General features: G+C 43.8%; 1 protein-coding gene across 1 annotated transcript in view; it reads left to right on the plus strand.

The window, feature by feature from the left end:
* The window catches only part of ankfn1b (ankyrin repeat and fibronectin type III domain containing 1b), a gene marked incomplete at both ends in the record, with an annotated part of 212,638 nt that overhangs the window by 194,414 nt on the left and 1,603 nt on the right, over positions 1–16,621 (plus strand). The window contains 11 exons of the mRNA XM_079492165.1: positions 868–967; positions 2,441–2,573; positions 3,267–3,386; positions 5,523–5,738; positions 8,993–9,159; positions 10,314–10,464; positions 11,430–11,598; positions 13,367–13,533; positions 14,396–14,603; positions 15,693–16,020; positions 16,443–16,603. Coding sequence (XP_079348291.1) covers positions 868–967; positions 2,441–2,573; positions 3,267–3,386; positions 5,523–5,738; positions 8,993–9,159; positions 10,314–10,464; positions 11,430–11,598; positions 13,367–13,533; positions 14,396–14,603; positions 15,693–16,020; positions 16,443–16,603 — 1,920 coding nt within the window. The remainder of the gene's footprint in view (positions 1–867; positions 968–2,440; positions 2,574–3,266; positions 3,387–5,522; positions 5,739–8,992; positions 9,160–10,313; positions 10,465–11,429; positions 11,599–13,366; positions 13,534–14,395; positions 14,604–15,692; positions 16,021–16,442; positions 16,604–16,621) is intronic.

Here is a 16,621-nt window from a genome sequence, read left to right on the forward strand (position 1 = left end):
GCCACTGGAGCACATGAAATGTCCAAAAACATTCCACCCCGGCCATGTTGTTGGCCGTGTCAGGTTTGTTGTCATTAAGGTAAACCGCCTGTCATTGAAGGAGATGTTTCTACACTTTGTCAGAGCGGAGGTGTTTATTGGTCTACCCACGCAATGGGAGGTGGATGAGAAGTCTCCATATAACTGTGGGCAGACAAAAAAGAAAAGCATAAAGTTGAGAGACCTTTTTCTTTTTTTGTAATTACCTCCCTTTTGGAATGAGTGCGCGGTTCTCCCGAGTGTCCTGGAATCCGGGTTTCAAAACGAACACGAAGAGAATTGTCATTTGAATAATCATTATCTCATTAACCACTTTCAACCACTTTAAAGCATACTTAATTACACGCACATTGAAAATGGGTGCTAGACCAAAAAATAGCGTTTAGAGAAGTGCCTGCACTCCCAACTTTATATGATTAATAGTCACTTAATTTGAAAATATCACCATAAAACAAACATTTGGATCTGCTTCGGGTCAGTTTAAAATGCGTTGTGAGCTTGTAGATTGGTTATTTTGGGGCAAACGTTTTGCAACTGCAAATTACATGCCCAGAAGCTAGCGTTCACGTAGTTATAGACAGTTCGATAATTAGTATTGGTTTTATATCCATGAATGATAATTAATTTGTTGAATGACTTCTTCTGTCTCTCTCTTCTGTCCACCGAGAACATTGCAAAGCCCCTCCAAATGTCTTCTGTCTCTCTTCTGTCCACCCAGAACATTGCAAAGCCCCTCCAAATGTCTTCTTCTGTCTCTCTCTTCTGTCCACCCAGAACATTGCAAAGCCCCTTAATGTCTTCTTCTGTCTCTCTCTTCTGTCCACCCAGAACATTGCAAAGTCCCTCCAAATGTCAGGAAGCACTCCGTGTCCAAAAGTCTGCGACATCTCTTCCAGACGACCACCAAATTTGTCAAGAGTTTGAAAAAGTAAATGCTTCTTTTTTCTTTTCTTTTTACCTGCTTGTGTGTGCAATATACTTCATGTTCATTTGGTGTAATTACTTTGTGATATATTGAATGTGCATCTTGAGTGTTTCATTACAATCTATATTTGTAACAGGGTTTGCACAAAACATATGTCAGAAATATCACTTGTCTGTCTGTCAAAAGTGACTCAATTCACAAGGTACAATGGTATTATTGATTAGCACAAGCTCACAACTGTGAGCTAGGGATTTCACTTCTAGTGATTTTTACTAGTTGACTAGTTGCCTATATAGTTTACTTGTTTAACTACCTATTATGTAAAAAAAAAAAAAACGCTTTATTTATTAATTTTTCTTATCAACTAGTCAACTAGTACCAACAATGTCAACTAGTGGATTTACTAGTCGACTAGTTGAATAGTCGACTAGTTGCTTAAACTCCTTAAAGCCCTACTGTGAGCTTGTGCTAATGCTAGTGCTTGGGGAAGAGATTTGGTGTAGACGGAAGAAAGCGGTCAAAGTACAGTTCTAACTCAGTTCCTGTATAGTCAGTTCTTAAAGACTACAGGTTTGAAGTGTGCATGTGTGTGTCACCGTGCAGGCCTGCAGGGGACTCTACGTGAAGCCCAGGGTTTAAGTGTGCATGTGTGTGTCACCGTGCAGGCCTGCAGGGGACTCTACGTGAAGCCCAGGGTTTAAGTGTTCATGTGTGTGTCACCGTGCAGGCCTGCAGAGGACTCTACGTGGAGCCCAGGGTGTAAGTGTTCATGTGTGTGCCACCGTGCAGGCCTGCAGGTGACTCTACGTGAAGTCCAGGGTGTAAGTGTTCATGTGTGTGTCACCGTGCAGGCCTGCAGGGGACTCTACGTGGAGCCCAGGGTTTAAGTGTTCATGTGTGTGTCACCGTGCAGGCCTGCAGAGGACTCTACGTGGAGCCCAGGGTTTAAGTGTTCATGTGTGTGTCACCGTGCAGGCCTGCAGAGGACTCTACGTGAAGCCCAGGGTTTAAGTGTTCATGTGTGTGTCACCGTGCAGGCCTGCAGAGGACTCTACGTGGAGCCCAGGGTGTAAGTGTTCATGTGTGTGTCACCGTGCAGGCCTGCAGGGGACTCTACGTGGAGCCCAGGGTGTAAGTGTTCATGTGTGTGTCACCGTGCAGGCCTGCAGGGGACTCTACTTGAAGCCCAGGGTGTAAGTGTGCATGTGTGTGTGTCACCGTGCAGGCCTGCAGGGGACTCTACGTGAAGCCCAGGGTTTGTGTGTGCATGTGTGTGTCACCGTGCAGGCCTGCAGGGGACTCTACGTGAAGCCCAGGGTTTGTGTGTGCATGTGTGTGTCACCGTGCAGGCCTGCAGGGGACTCTACGTGGAGCCCAGGGTGTAAGTGTTCATGTGTGTGTCACCGTGCAGGCCTGCAGGGGACTCTACGTGAAGCCCAGGGTTTGTGTGTTCATGTGTGTGTTATCACCCTGCAGGGGACTGTACGTGACGTCCATTTTCTACAGAGACGACAACGTGCTGGTGACTCCAGAAGACCAGATTCCCATCGTAGAGGTGGAGGACTCCTGCTCCAGCTCCCTCATGCAGGACTTCCTTTGGTTCACTAAGGTAGACAGACGACGGGGGAGAACAGTGTAGCCACATGAACTCTAGCCTCGGTACACAGGATTTTATTTTCGTTCGCATTCGGCTAAAAAATTAAAGCCTGGGGAAACGCATTGGAAAATATGGCATAGGAAGCCCACTTCAATCAATCAATCAATCAATTAATCAATCAATCAATCAATCAATCAATCAATCTATCTATCAATCAATCAATCAATCAATCTTTATTTCAGACCCAGGGAGATCCATATCACAATACTTCATTGTATTTCGCTAACCAATAACAGTGCAGAGGCGCATCGCTTCAAATTTGGTGACGTCAGTATTCTCCGCTGTTTTCTACTGGGGAGGGGAGAGGAGGAGAGGGAGGGGGTGGGTGCTCAGATCTGTGAACCAATAGGATCCAGCGCTTTTTCCGTTCCGGCAATCCGCCCCTCTAGACCAGAAATCCCACAAGCTGGGCCAGGCTAAATGAACCCTAGAGTCGTTGTTCTGGGCATGGCATTATAGGCCGTGTTAAGCCACAAATTAATGAAAAACATTTTATTAAAAAATGAATAATAATGAATGTTATTATTAGCAACAACTATACACAGATGCGTTCCCGGGTTTAAAGGTAACAACGTTTAGGTGTTCCAGCCATTTCACAAAATAATATTTTGTGACTGAATTTTTTGTGTGTGCGTGTGTGCCCAGGTGTCCTACCTCTGGGAGGACATCCCCTGGCTGCAGCAGTGTCTCAGTCCAGCCCAGTCTTCTTGTTCCTGTGCTCTGCAGACGCGCCTGAAGCTGTTGCAGGCCATCGCCCACCTCCAGGTAGACTCCATCACACAGCTCTGTCACTACAATGATGTTGTGTGTTTCCTACTCCTTAAAGGTTTCACATGATACATTCATTTTCATTAATTTAAATTTTTCGTTTTTCTTTTAGGTTTTATGACCTCAATTACACCCTAAAAACCTGAACTTTGAACATTCAGTGGATTTTCTGTGGTCTGGGGTTTTCTCTGGGGTTTGGAAGCCTTTTGAGCTGCAATGAAAACAGTGAAAACAGTGAAAACAGTGACCTGCTGGAAAATCCCATTGAAATATAGGGGATTTGCAGGCTGTGACATCACAAACAGCAGGAAAATCAGAGCACTTGTTTGAGCTAGAAAACCCCAGACCACAGAAAATCTACTGAATGTTAAATGTTCAGGGTTTTTTTGTGTGCAATTGAGCACAGAAAACCTAAAAAACAAATAAGAACAATTAAAAAAACTTTTTTTTTATGTCACAATCCCTTTAATGTGTTGCAAATTCATCCATCCATTCATCTTCATCTGCTCATCCGAAGTCGGGTTGCAGAGACTAGCAGACTTCTCTTTCCTGGGCCAAGTTAGATTACTTACATACTGGGGGATCCCAAGGTCATGGTCAAGCCAAGGTCAGGTTTATTTGTCCCAAACTGGGCTAATTGTACTAAAGCAGTTTAAAAACTTAAGATAGATATATGTACACTGCCAGATTAAGGTGGTGTAAGGCAGTGGTTCTCAAAGTGGGGTCCGGGAACCCCCAGGGGTCCTTGAGGGGGTTCTAGGGGGTCCCCAGCAATCATCTTTGGTGCTCAGATTGAGGTACAGGACGATGTTTAGAGCTTAATAAAACTTTAATCCAATCTCGCATGTAGAAAAGTAATCTTGATGTTGACAGATGACAGTCTGGGGTGAGGCTACGGTTTAACGCTGCTCAAAAAAGCTGACTAAAAAGTCTTCTATAGAGCGTCGCAGTCCCGCCCCCTCGAGAGACCCGGAAAATAATTCCCCGTTCATTTTCCTCATAGACTATTCAAAAAGTATTTATTTAAAGACGTTTATGCTGCGGACAAAGCCAACTGGAGTTGTGACAAATCATGACAATAAACACAATGTTTTGGGCCAATCAAATAATTAGAAAGAAGGAAAAAAACGGCAGGTTACAACACTTTTTTTGTTGTTTTTCTTTTTTGTAATTATTTGTTTGGTCTGTTTGTTGTCATGATTTGTCACAACTCGAGTTGGCTTTGTACGACACTTAAAAGATCTTTAAATAAATACTCTTTGAAATGTCTATGGGGAAAATGCATTGGGAATTATTTCCTGGGCCTGGCGTCGACTGCGACGCTCTATTGCATTTTACTGGCACTGGCTCTGTATGGAGCCATCTGGTGGCTGGCATATATTCGGTTAAAGCAGGGGTGCCCACACATTTATGACGTGAGATCTACTTTCAAAATGACCAGCTCAACAAGATCTACCCACTGAAAAGATAAGTGTACCATTGCTGAAAATAGTTTAAATATATAATGTACCTGGGGGGGCTTTGGAATAGGGAGGGGGGAGAAATAATGACAGTTTCTGCTGTCAAAATATGTCCCCCCCGTATTTAACTTAAACGCCCAATGCATTCTCAATGGCAATAGCACAAACTTTGGCATGCTACTAGTCCTACATACTTACACCTAGAAACCCCATTCAAACCTATTTAGGTTCATCTTACGGTGGACATGTTTGCCTGAAAATAAATCTTTGAAATGTTTCATAGTTTTAGAAATATAGTGCTTTCAAATTTGTGAAATTTATAATGGGGCTCAATGGCAGCTCTATGGCACGTCAAAAAAGCACTTTCACCTATAGAAACTCCATTCACACTTTTTATAATTCAGCTTACTGTGGAGACACATGCTGGAACTTTTTACTTTGAAATGATTTGTAGTTTCTGAGTTATTTAACTTAAACGCAAATGTATTCTCAATGGCAATAGCACAAACTTTGGCATGCTACTAAAGCAACTACTAGAAGCATTCTTTATTCTTTATTAGGATCTCCATTAGCTTCCACAAAGTGGTTGCTATACTTCCTTGGGTCCACACAAACTTAATACGATAAAAACAGACAATAGTTCAAATTGACATTGTCTGCCATCTTCCCCCAGGGCACGCTGGGAACTCAGGACCTGGGCCAGGTATATTTTGAGCCAATCAAAGACAAGCACGGCAACGCCCTGTTGGTCCTGCTGAAGGACATGAGTACCTGTCCCAATCTGGACGGGGTGCGCTGGACCCAGCTCTGTAAACTCCAGCTCCAACGCAAGTCCGTCTCCTCCCCCGAAGAGCCCACTGCCCTGGACATGCTGCTGATCACACTTCACGTGAGTTATCATTTTACTTTATACTTAACCACTTAAAGCTGTGGTTTTCAACCCTTTTCATATCAAGGACCATTCTTTATTTGGCATTTGAGCCACAGACCACCAGTATGAGATTTAGCCTTGCAGACCCATAACTAAAGAATATTTTGTTATCGTTGGTTAAGATTTTCCCCACAATTCTGTTCTGATATAACAAAGATAACAACGTTTAACAATAATTTTGATTGCGTAAAATGGAACCAAATGGACCTGCAAGGGTCCATTTAATTTCACTTTACACTCTCAACAGTTGAAGATCTCTAGGGTCCATTTGTGTACGTCATGTGTCTATACTTGGCTCCCTCTTTTTCCCTCTACACCATACAGTATATCTTCACTGATAATAGCAGATCTACAAGCTCACAACGTATCTACTGTAATTGCACAGCATTGTGAGCTTGTCGATCTTCTATTTTGGCAGAATGTTTGCCTATCATGACGTGCCCAGAACAGGGACCCCAGGGTTCATGTGGTTAGGTTGTTGCACGGAATGAAACACAGTATAACGAAGCAACAAAGAATGATGACAAAATCAGATTAGTGATGTTTTTGAAAACAATAACAACAAAACGATAAATAAGGAATTTAGCGAATGGCCGGTTGTCTGATGTCTGCAATTCAGCATCGGAAAATGAGCTATTTTCTGCCATTGTTTTGGAAGCAGCCAGCCCAGCTGCCATCACTGTGTGGAATGGTGTGAAAGGTTTTGTCAGCGGTGGTTGCGTTAGATTATTTTCCAGGCTCATACTTCACATTTCTTGTTTCCCAAATATGTTGTAAGTTGTAACATGAAACAGCTTATAGGGACAATGCCTTCCAAAAAACTACAAAAACAACCCCAAAAAACATTTCATTTATTGGACGAGATGTAATCTGCTTTTTAAAACTCCCATTTTGCAACAATCCTATTAACGAGAGCCTCCGGAGCCAATACAAAACGACTGTAAATGTAAATGTGCTTCCAATTACATTGTGCAGACACACACGTTAATCAGCCCGGCTTTCTTCTTCCAAATCACAGTCACTCTCTCTCTATATATATGTGACTAAATTTGACTGAGGGACTGCCATTGGATTTTTTTTAATTTTCGTCTTTTCATGTCATATGAAAGCAGGGAATCATAGCTTCAAATTGACATATTGGTTGTTCAGTTTGACCCACCAGTTTTGGAGATATGGCTTATAGAGTAGGTAATGTCTTGCAGAGAAACAGCGAGTTGAGAAAACAGGCTTGAAAGGTTCACTTCTGTGGTCTCTAACATTACACCTAGCTACATGTTTAAGCATTTATTTCATATTTACATGTCGATTTCAACTCTGACATTTATTTCAGACATGCTCTAGTATGTGAAGAGTCTGAGTCTGGTCACACAGACAGATATATATATATATATATATATATATATACATACATACTGTATATAGTGGAGGAGTCCACTATATCCAGTTGACTCACCAACAACAAAGACATTTAAATGCCAGATGCCAGGCCTGACCTAGGACCCACTCCAACCATGAACAGAACATGAACTTCAATCACTTTACCTCACAATCCCTCCACTTTTTAACGCTATTCGTTCAGGTGGTAGCAATTAGAAGGTTTATTTAAAATCTCTTTGGCCATTAAGCGCTGTGGTCTTAAAGATGCACGTTGAGGTAATTGTTAGTGTCTGCACTAATGCAGCTTGGCCTTGCAGTTTGCGTTCGGTAGGACCACCATCTGAAAAGCCAACCATGGATTCAATTTTCCCCATGTTGCCTGGTAAACCTGATACCCGCCGTTGCCGTGTTGTTTTGTCTCCAGTGCTCGAGTCGGTTTGGGCTTGCGGTTCCCCAAACAATGGTGGTGGCTCCCTTTGACGAAGCCACAGTTCATAGAAATATTTGTTTTGTGGCCAGTTATGAACAAATTGTATGATGAAATACATAGAAATGTGCTGAATGGTTACTCTGGTGTATTGACTTCCACTCTAAACAAGCCCCAGGCTGCAACAACTTGGTTTCTAAAGTAACAACAGGGCCAAAAACACATGAAAAGAATCACGTCCAAGTGAATATCAGGGTGCCCTTGCAGACAAAGGTTTGAAAGATGAATACCATTAACGCAGTCATCATCATCATCATTAGCTTCTCCCCACAACTTCCATCCTCATTACAGCTCAGTCATTATCATCCCTATCTTCATCAATTCCAACACAATTACCATTATTATAGTGTTCATCACTATCATCATAATCATCATCATCTTCATTGTAATTATCATTCAACTATAGAGGCTATGTGAGTGACATCATCGACTCGGATGTTATGTGGGAACGCTTACTGAGTGGAAAAAAAATTCTGGCTTTGACAGCCCATACATCCAAGCAGAAAAGTCCTAGAATTGTATTAAACAGTGTTGAACTCACCAACATTGCAGCTGTACGGTATCCTCTTTCTTTCGTTTGTGTTAATAAAGATGCACCATAGACGGCCTGGTCCGGGCTGGCGGTCCCAGCACCTAGGCTGGTAATATTTTAAGTGTCAACATCCTGCTCACCTGCGGCCTTAAGTGATTTCCAACAAGCGCTTCCAAACTCCAAATGCTCCATGCTGCTCAATGTTATGCCACTCAGTTTAGATGAGGGAGGAGTATCCCGGTGGACAAGTGCATCAGGCCTGATGCCATCAGACATGAAGGTCTGAAAGACCCAATTTCATTTTTTTCTACTCCTCCAGTTCTTTATCCGACGTACCTGTGCATAATAACTTTTTTCTTCTTAGTTTTGTTTTTTTCATGGCACCGGAACCGGAGTGTTACGAGTGCGTACAACACAAAAAGTTCAAATATAGAGATAAGAGGTTTCTGCCTGACTGCAACGATATACTTTGTTTTTTGCCATTTGTACTTTGTAATTTGTACTTACGTATTAATATTAAAGTATTGCGGCTGTAGGCTGTTCAAAAGCCGTGAGCCGAGGAGCTAAGCATGAGAGCAGTATAGACACTTGTATGACGCGCACGCCAACTTCCTCAACTCTAGTGCCAGGTAAACGCCATGTAGGTTATTAGCACATCAGCACCCAGCCCCAGTGATCACGCCCACCACCAGTGCAGTGCCCAATCTGTCCATTAAAGTGATATACTCAAAACACTAGACTTTGCCTATAAATCACATTATGGCTCCTACACAAAGTATTTCTAACAATAGTCATGGTGTGTGTGTGTGTCCTCAGGAGAAGCTAGCCTACCACAGACGGAGCAGGAAGCTGTTACCTCCAGGTCTGTACCTGGGCTACCTGAAGCTGTGCACCTCCGTGGACCAGATCAGAGCCCTGGTCCCCCAGAAGCTCCCCAACGTCCTCTGTCACACCAAGGTCCGGGACAACTGCAACGTGTCCAGGTGAGGCTGGTGTCTCTGTGTGTGTGTGTGTGTGTGTGTGTGTGTGTGTGTGTGTGTGTGTGTGTGTGTGTGTGTGTGTGTGTGTGTGTGTGTGTGTGTGTGTGTGGAGTCGCCACAGGAGACGATGCTTCCTGTGTCCGTGATCTGTATCCTGAAACACTTATTATGTGTCCCAAGTTTGTGCACATGCTATTGTTTCTGTTCCAGAACTTCTTGTTAAAATGTGAACGCAAATAAAGATGCTGTGTGTGTGTGTGTGTGTGTGTGTGTGTGTGTGTGTGTGTGTGTGTGTGTGTGTGTGTGTGTGTGTGTGTGTGTGTGTGTGTGTGTGTGTGTGTGTGTGTGTGTGTGTGTGTGTGTGTGTATGTGTGTTTGTGGTGGGCATCAAACTATAGTTGATTGGAGACGCATGTCTAATTGGGAGCATAATTGGTGTCCCTAATTTGATTTTACTGCAGTTTCACAAGTGTAGCTTAAGGGCATATTGGATGTAGGCCTACAAAAGTACCCAAAAGTTGACAGAACCAATTTGCGTGTATGAGTGTGTGTGTGCGTGTGTGCGTGCGTGCGTGCGTGCGTGCGTGCGTGCGTGCGTGCGTGCGTGCGTGCGTGACGCTAATCGTTATTATCGTTTATCGTGATAAACAATAATCGTATCGATGAGATTTTAATTTATGGTGGAACTGTCCTCGGTCATACACTAGGATGAATTAGCTTTTGTAAATTCAGTACCTCTTAAACCAAAGAGTGCTTTTTGTACCTCTTATTTCACTCTACCAAGTTGTGAGCTTGTAGATCTGCAAATGTTGGCGATATTTTCATTATCGCGATAATATCGTCAATCGCAATTATTTTTGCCACAATAATGGTGACTTATTCATAATGGTAGAAGAAAAAGATAGGGTCCGCACACTGAGGTAAGCTCCAGAGCTTAAAAAGTTTAATTAAGGTTCCTTACATTACACCATAGTGGACATGACGTTTCGAGCCTTTTTAAGCACTGGAGCTTACAGTACCTCAGTTTGAGGACCCTGTCTTTTTCTTCTACTTTTGGCCTCGACCCAGCACCTGGCGTTTAGTTAGTGGATGTGCGTGCTCTATAGTATCTTTCTGTGACTTCATAATGGTCTCATCCCTGTGTGTCTCCTCTCCAGGGAAGAATGGCAGTGGCTGCAGGCCCTCAGCTCCCTGGAGGAGTCGCAGGAGATGGACCAGGACATACAGAGTGCTCCACACCGCCTCCTACAGGACCTCCGCAGCGCTGCCAAGGACCTGGTGGCACACATCAACGTCCCCGGTAACCAGGTGAGAGTCACGCCACGTCACCCCACAAACAGTTGTGCATTTCTGCAGAGGAAAATTATCCAAGAGCTCAAATGAAGTCAAAGAAAAATGTGCAGATTACTGACCCTGTTCTATTCAGAGACCACTAACTCACCCATGCCAGGGTCTCTGCAAAGTATTACGCTCAAAGGCCGGTTTTCCCAAAGCGTCCTGGCACTAGACAGCCTTTTGCAAAAGAACAAATATGGTTTAGATTCCCAGCAGCATCGCAGCACTGTAACAATCTCTGTCCACTTGGCTTGAAATATGAAGAATATGGTTTTAGCACTCGTATACTTACATTACAGGGAATCCAAGACCTCGTCCACAAAAGAACTGGACAGTTTATTGGTGATACGCAATAACCCTTGATTACCTCTAACCAGTCGTATTCTGTCCTGCCCACTCCGTGCTTGTTGTGTGATCCTTCCACTTTGAAGACACCACAAATCATTCTATAGTCTCAGCGTTCCAATGGTTTAGAGCAAGGGGCCAGAACGGCCTTATCTGCCAATTTGGGCAACAAAATAAATGTATAGTAAAGCTCTCTGTGATATCAGCTCACACGCAGAAAGGGGAAAACTGTGGAAAACCTGTCAAGGCACACAAATGGCAAAACATTTAAGATACCGTAGACTCCAGTGAGAATGAGCGTTCTTCTTCCATCATTACTGTAAAGTTAGAAAATGATCACTTAAACCCTTCTGGCTCCAAAGCCTCAATTCACATTTGTGTTCTGTGTGTGTGCGTGTGCGTGTGCGTGTGCGTGTGCGTGTGCGTGTGCGTGTGTGTGTGTGTGTGTGTGTGTGTGTGTGTGTGTGTGTGTGTGTGTGTGCGTGTGTGTGTGCGCGTGCACGTGCGTGCGTGCGTGTGTGTGTGTGTGCGTGTGCGTGCGCGCGGGTGCATTCGGGTGCGTGCATGTGTGTGTTTGCGTGTGTCTCTCCCAGGCCCAGGATTTCCGCATCTACGCCCAGGAAGTGTTGGAGTTTGGTGAGAAGGTGTCCTTCCTGCTGCTCCTGCCTCCGTCAGATGAGGTGTGCACGGCGCCGGGCCAGAACAACCCCTATTCCCCGCGCTCTGGCTTCCTCACTCTGCCCCTGCAGGTCTTTGAACTGGGTTAGTCCAACAGAACGCATGCGGACGTGACTCCAAGTCTCAATGTCACGCATCCATTCACCATTTTTTTGCCATCTGCTCAAGTGTGTGAAACACGTTTCCATTTTTATTCGCTCCATGCCCTGCAGATTATTCCTATTTGTTATGACTTCAATCCCTGGGAGGTACAGTAGCAGCTTGGGGTGTAGAACGGTTGGATCCCGGCTCCTCCTAGCATCACAACAAAGTGCCTTTGAGCAAGACATTGAAACCATAAGTCCTCCTGGGTGCTCTTCATTACCTGCCCACTACTCCTAATAGTTAGGATGAGGATTAAATGCAAAGTACACAGTGGTAGACAGTAACGAAATACATTTACATGAGAACTGTACTTAAGTAAAACAAATTTAGTATCTGTACTTTACTTGAGTATTTGTATTTTTGTACACTTTCACTCCACTTCACTACATTTCAAATACAAATATTGTACACTCCACTACATTTCTAGGGTACATTATTACACATTGCGGCACGTTGTAGATCTTCTATACTTTAGATCTACTATTTTCACTATTAATATTTTTTTGGACGGTTATAATAATTACCCTTTGATAGCCAAACCTGCGGCACCGCGGGTTATCGCTTTATATCAAAATCGACCGGCAGAAGCCAAACACATAACTCTACTCTACTGCACCCAGGTTGCTAGGCAACCTTCAGTGTCCCTCCAGGCACAAGGCAAAATGCGAGCGCACCCCATTGGAATCATAGAGTATATAAAGGATAGAGACCGAACTGGAGCACTAGCCCCGCCCCCAAGCTATTCATTTCGATGAAGTTGCTCAGTGGCGTTTTGAAGCACCCGGAAGACTGCCGGAAGTACCTCCTTGAGGTCCGGGGTGACGTATGGGTGACGTAGGGAGTGATGGTCCTACGTGTCCGTGCACGGGTCCGCCTGCAGTCCTTCCTCTTACCACTAGGGCCCAGAGCTTCAACGTTGGAGCGCCTCACTGGCCCCTTGATTGGAATCCACTCATTATGATTTCTTTCTTTCCTGCCTGTTTTCTCTGAAAAATACTCCAAAATCCTTCTTTTTGTCAAATCCGTCTGTGCTTTCGGTTTGGTCTCTGTGAAGCGTGTGACACACACGGAAGCGGGGCTCATATACAGTTGATGTGAAGCATGGCGCTGAAGTACCTAGTAAATGACCACTAGATGACCACGCTTTGGGCTTGTACATCTGCTATTGTTGAACATTTTAGAAAAATCTTAAAAGTGTGAGAACTACTGATTTAAAAGGCGTTTGTAATGGGTTAGGGTTAAAAATAGCAGATATACAAGCTCATAGCTACGAGCTTGTAGATCTGCTAATTTTGAAAATTTGTGAAAATGGGTGCAAATCTTTGAATATAACATTTTTCATTTAAAACTTTCCTAATGTATGAATGAATGGACCATTGTGAAGCGCTTTGAGCACTTGGAAAAGCGCTATAAAAATGCAATCCATTATTATTATTATTAACTCAAATCTTTGCTTCAGGAAGGTCCCTGGAACAACATATTTACTGATGGGGGTCAGCGGCCATATAATTCCTTGGCATTGAAAAGTTTGAGCACCACTGATATAGAAACATATAGGTTTTTCTGGAAACTGTCATGATTTAGAAGACATTTGTAGGTCTTAGGGTTAACGCCCTCCCCTCCTCCTCTTCCTCTAGTCCACTTTGACGCGTACTGCCCCACCTTCAGGTCTTAGGGTTAATTCCCTCCCCTCCTCCTCTTCCTCTAGTCCACTTTGACGCGTACTGCCCCACCTTCATCGGCCAGTACTGCAGGGTGTCTGCCTTGCTGGAGCTGGAGTCGCTCATCTCCCAGCAGGCTCTGAGGGAGGCCTTCTCTGAGAGCGAACTCCACGCCGCCAAGCAGAAACATCAGCAGGTTCAGGAACACATACAGGTACAAACTAGAGGACTACTACTCATTTAATTGCTGGTTATTATAGTGAGGATCTGAGCGATGGCATTATGTAATCTGTTTGTACAATGATGAAATACTGAACCAAAGGCATGAAACGGTGCCCAAATGATTCCCATTGGTATCATTTCAATATAGTGAACATGCAGTGTATACAATAGAGGGATTTGCTGTTACTGATTACTCCATGCAAGATTAATGTTCGACTTTGTGACTAAATATCTAATAGCATATGAACTTAATCTCAGTAGTGATTGCTCAAACGGTTTGCGGTTTAATGAAACAAGAAACATTGGACAGCATGATCCTCACACATTCATCATTTATCATTAATCTAATTCATGACATTACAAACATGAAGATCACAGGCACGCACACTGTTGAGTAAGAGCCACGCGATGGAAGTTACAGGCAAAAAGGTCAGGTCCATTGATTCATTTCACACTGGATTCCTTTATCAAGGCATCCAGTATCAATCACTACATCACAGGGAACTGGATCCAGACAAATGCAGGAAAGGATCAGTATAAATTAATATTAACCACTTAAGCCGTATGCAAGTCATTGTACGACAAATATTTTTGAACGTTATTTTTTTAAATAGGGATGTTCAGTTTATTTATTGCCTTTTAAAGGTATTTTTTCAAGTACAAATCTAACAAAAACTATGTTTTTTCTTTTGTATTATTTTTTTTATCATCTATAAATAATGCATATTATTTTTGGAGGATCATGTTTGAGAGTCCACTTTCTCTTTTACCCAAAGGACTAAACTGATTCAGTATAAAGTATTTGTACTATTGGATGGAGATAATCATTAGCATGTTGGCGTGCCGCTCCGTAGCAAATGGAGGAGCTGTGGCGCGAGGCCAGGTGGATCATGGATGCCCTGCAGTACGCCCGCTACAAGCAGCCCAACGGGGGGATCTCACTGACCTGGATCATCGACTTCTCCAAGGACGTGATGCCGGACAAGCCTGCCTCCACCTCCTCCCTGCTGGAATACCTCCCCTCCCCCATGCCCTCACCAGAGCCCTGCGGCAAGCACTCTGGTCAGAGAAGCCTTTTTTGGGGCATTTGAATTATTATAAAGATGGATATATCAATATGTAAATCACAGCATATCGTCTCTGGCGGGTGGAAACGGGAAACCTCATGTGTCCAAAACTTTGTAGGATTCAAATTCAAACGTATAAAAAGCTTGAAGCGCCTTGCTTCGCGCCACGTTTCGAGCTTGTAGATCTGCTACTTTTGATACTTTTCTGTGATGCTGTAGAAAAAGTGGTTTTCAACCTGTTTCATATCAAGGCCCATTATTTATTCTGCATTTGAGCCACCGACCACCATTTGATGAGATTTAGCCTCGCAGACCCTAAACTAAAGAATGTTATCGTTGGATAAGATTGTGTCCACAATTACATGCTGTATTGAGGAGAGATAACAGGTAAACATTCATCAAAATAGCAATTCTTCTACATTTTTGTACACAATTGTGTAAACTTCTTAAATTAAGTAATGCAAATGTTTAACAGTGTAAAATGAAACTAAATTGACCTGTAAGGGTCCATTTGGGTTTCATTTTACGCTCTCACAAGAATTAAAGATCTAATAAGGTTCCCATTTGGTTCCCAACTCTCCATCATTTAGCTGGGGACCACCTGGAACCCCCTCAATGACCACTGGTGGTCCCTGGACCACTGGTTGAAAACCACTGCTGTAGAATGATCAAGTAGGACATTCATTTATGAAAAAACACTAAAAGTTCTAATATGGAGATATAAAGAGGTTTCTGCAACGATCATGAATTGACATAATGACTAAATTAAAGATTTATCTCTGTTGTTGTGAGATGTTTTTTAGATGTGACCCATTTTGGGCGGGAACCCCTTTTGGTGTTATGTTATGCTTTAGCTATTGAAAAATAGCAGATCTACAAGCTCATAGCGCGCCACCGAGTGGCGCGCTACGAGCTTGTAGGTCTGCTATTTTTGAAAAATCGAAGAACGACTGATATAGAAACATAGCTTTTTCAGAAAACTGTCAGGATGTAGAAGACATTTTTAGAATCTGATCTCAGGTCAGAATGGGTTAAGTAAACACCAGAAGATCAAAAGTCAAAACCTTCCTACGTCTCCCTGCAGACTTCCACGGCCTCTCGGACGAAGAGTGCTCCTCCGAGGTCTTCCTCACCACGGACAGCGACTACGACTCCAGCCGCGCGCAGAGCCCCCGCGAGCTGGACCTGCTGCCCGCCTCCCCGCTCTCCTGCGCGCCCCTGGAGCCGCTGGGGTTCCTCCTGCGCAGCGACGGCAGCGGCTCGGGGGGAGGAGGAGGCCGAGGAGGAGGAGGAGGATGTGGCGGAGGAGGAGGAGGCGGCACGCTGAGCGACTCTACGCCGGATGTCCTCCAGGCCTCGGAGCCGCAGCTGGGGAGGGAGGGCGAGCGCTGCCTCGGGGGAGGAGGGGAGAGGTGGAGGTAGGTCTGTCACACGTAAAATACGTAATCGCCTCATTGCAAATATTTGAGATAATTTTGCATAATCGTTTCCATGTTGAAAAATGTTCATACATTTTCATGTTTTCCAAAAATAGCAGAAATAGCTGATTACAACACATCGTGTTATAAGCTTGTAGATTTAAGTATAAAAGTTAAGTATAAAAGTATTAAATGTGTCAGTAATTCCTTTGTATATTTAAGTTATCCGTCATATCTGACCTGTGCAATTTTTGTTTACGAAGCCTAAAAACAGAAACAGAAATGTAAAATGTTATTCATATGTTCCAATGCTCAATGCCAAACAAAAATTCACAGTGAAATTATTATTCACAATTATTTGCGTGAGTGACAATTAATATTTGTCTTAATGAAATGCGTAACGGTGCCAGCCCTAGGCGGAGGGGCGGCTCCTCGGTGGCTCCGGAGCTGCTGGACAGCGACTTCATCCTGCCCAGCCGGCAGATTGAGCTGCTGCGCGTCACGGAGAAGAGGCAGGCCTTCTGCGTCAGAACCAGCAGCCTGGAGTTCCCTCCGTCCACCACATCCTCCTCACAAGGTTCTAAAGAAGAGTTTT

Source organism: Electrona antarctica, assembly GCF_951216825.1.
Source record: "Electrona antarctica genome assembly, chromosome: 22".
NCBI classification, from domain to species: Eukaryota; Metazoa; Chordata; class Actinopteri; order Myctophiformes; family Myctophidae; genus Electrona; species Electrona antarctica.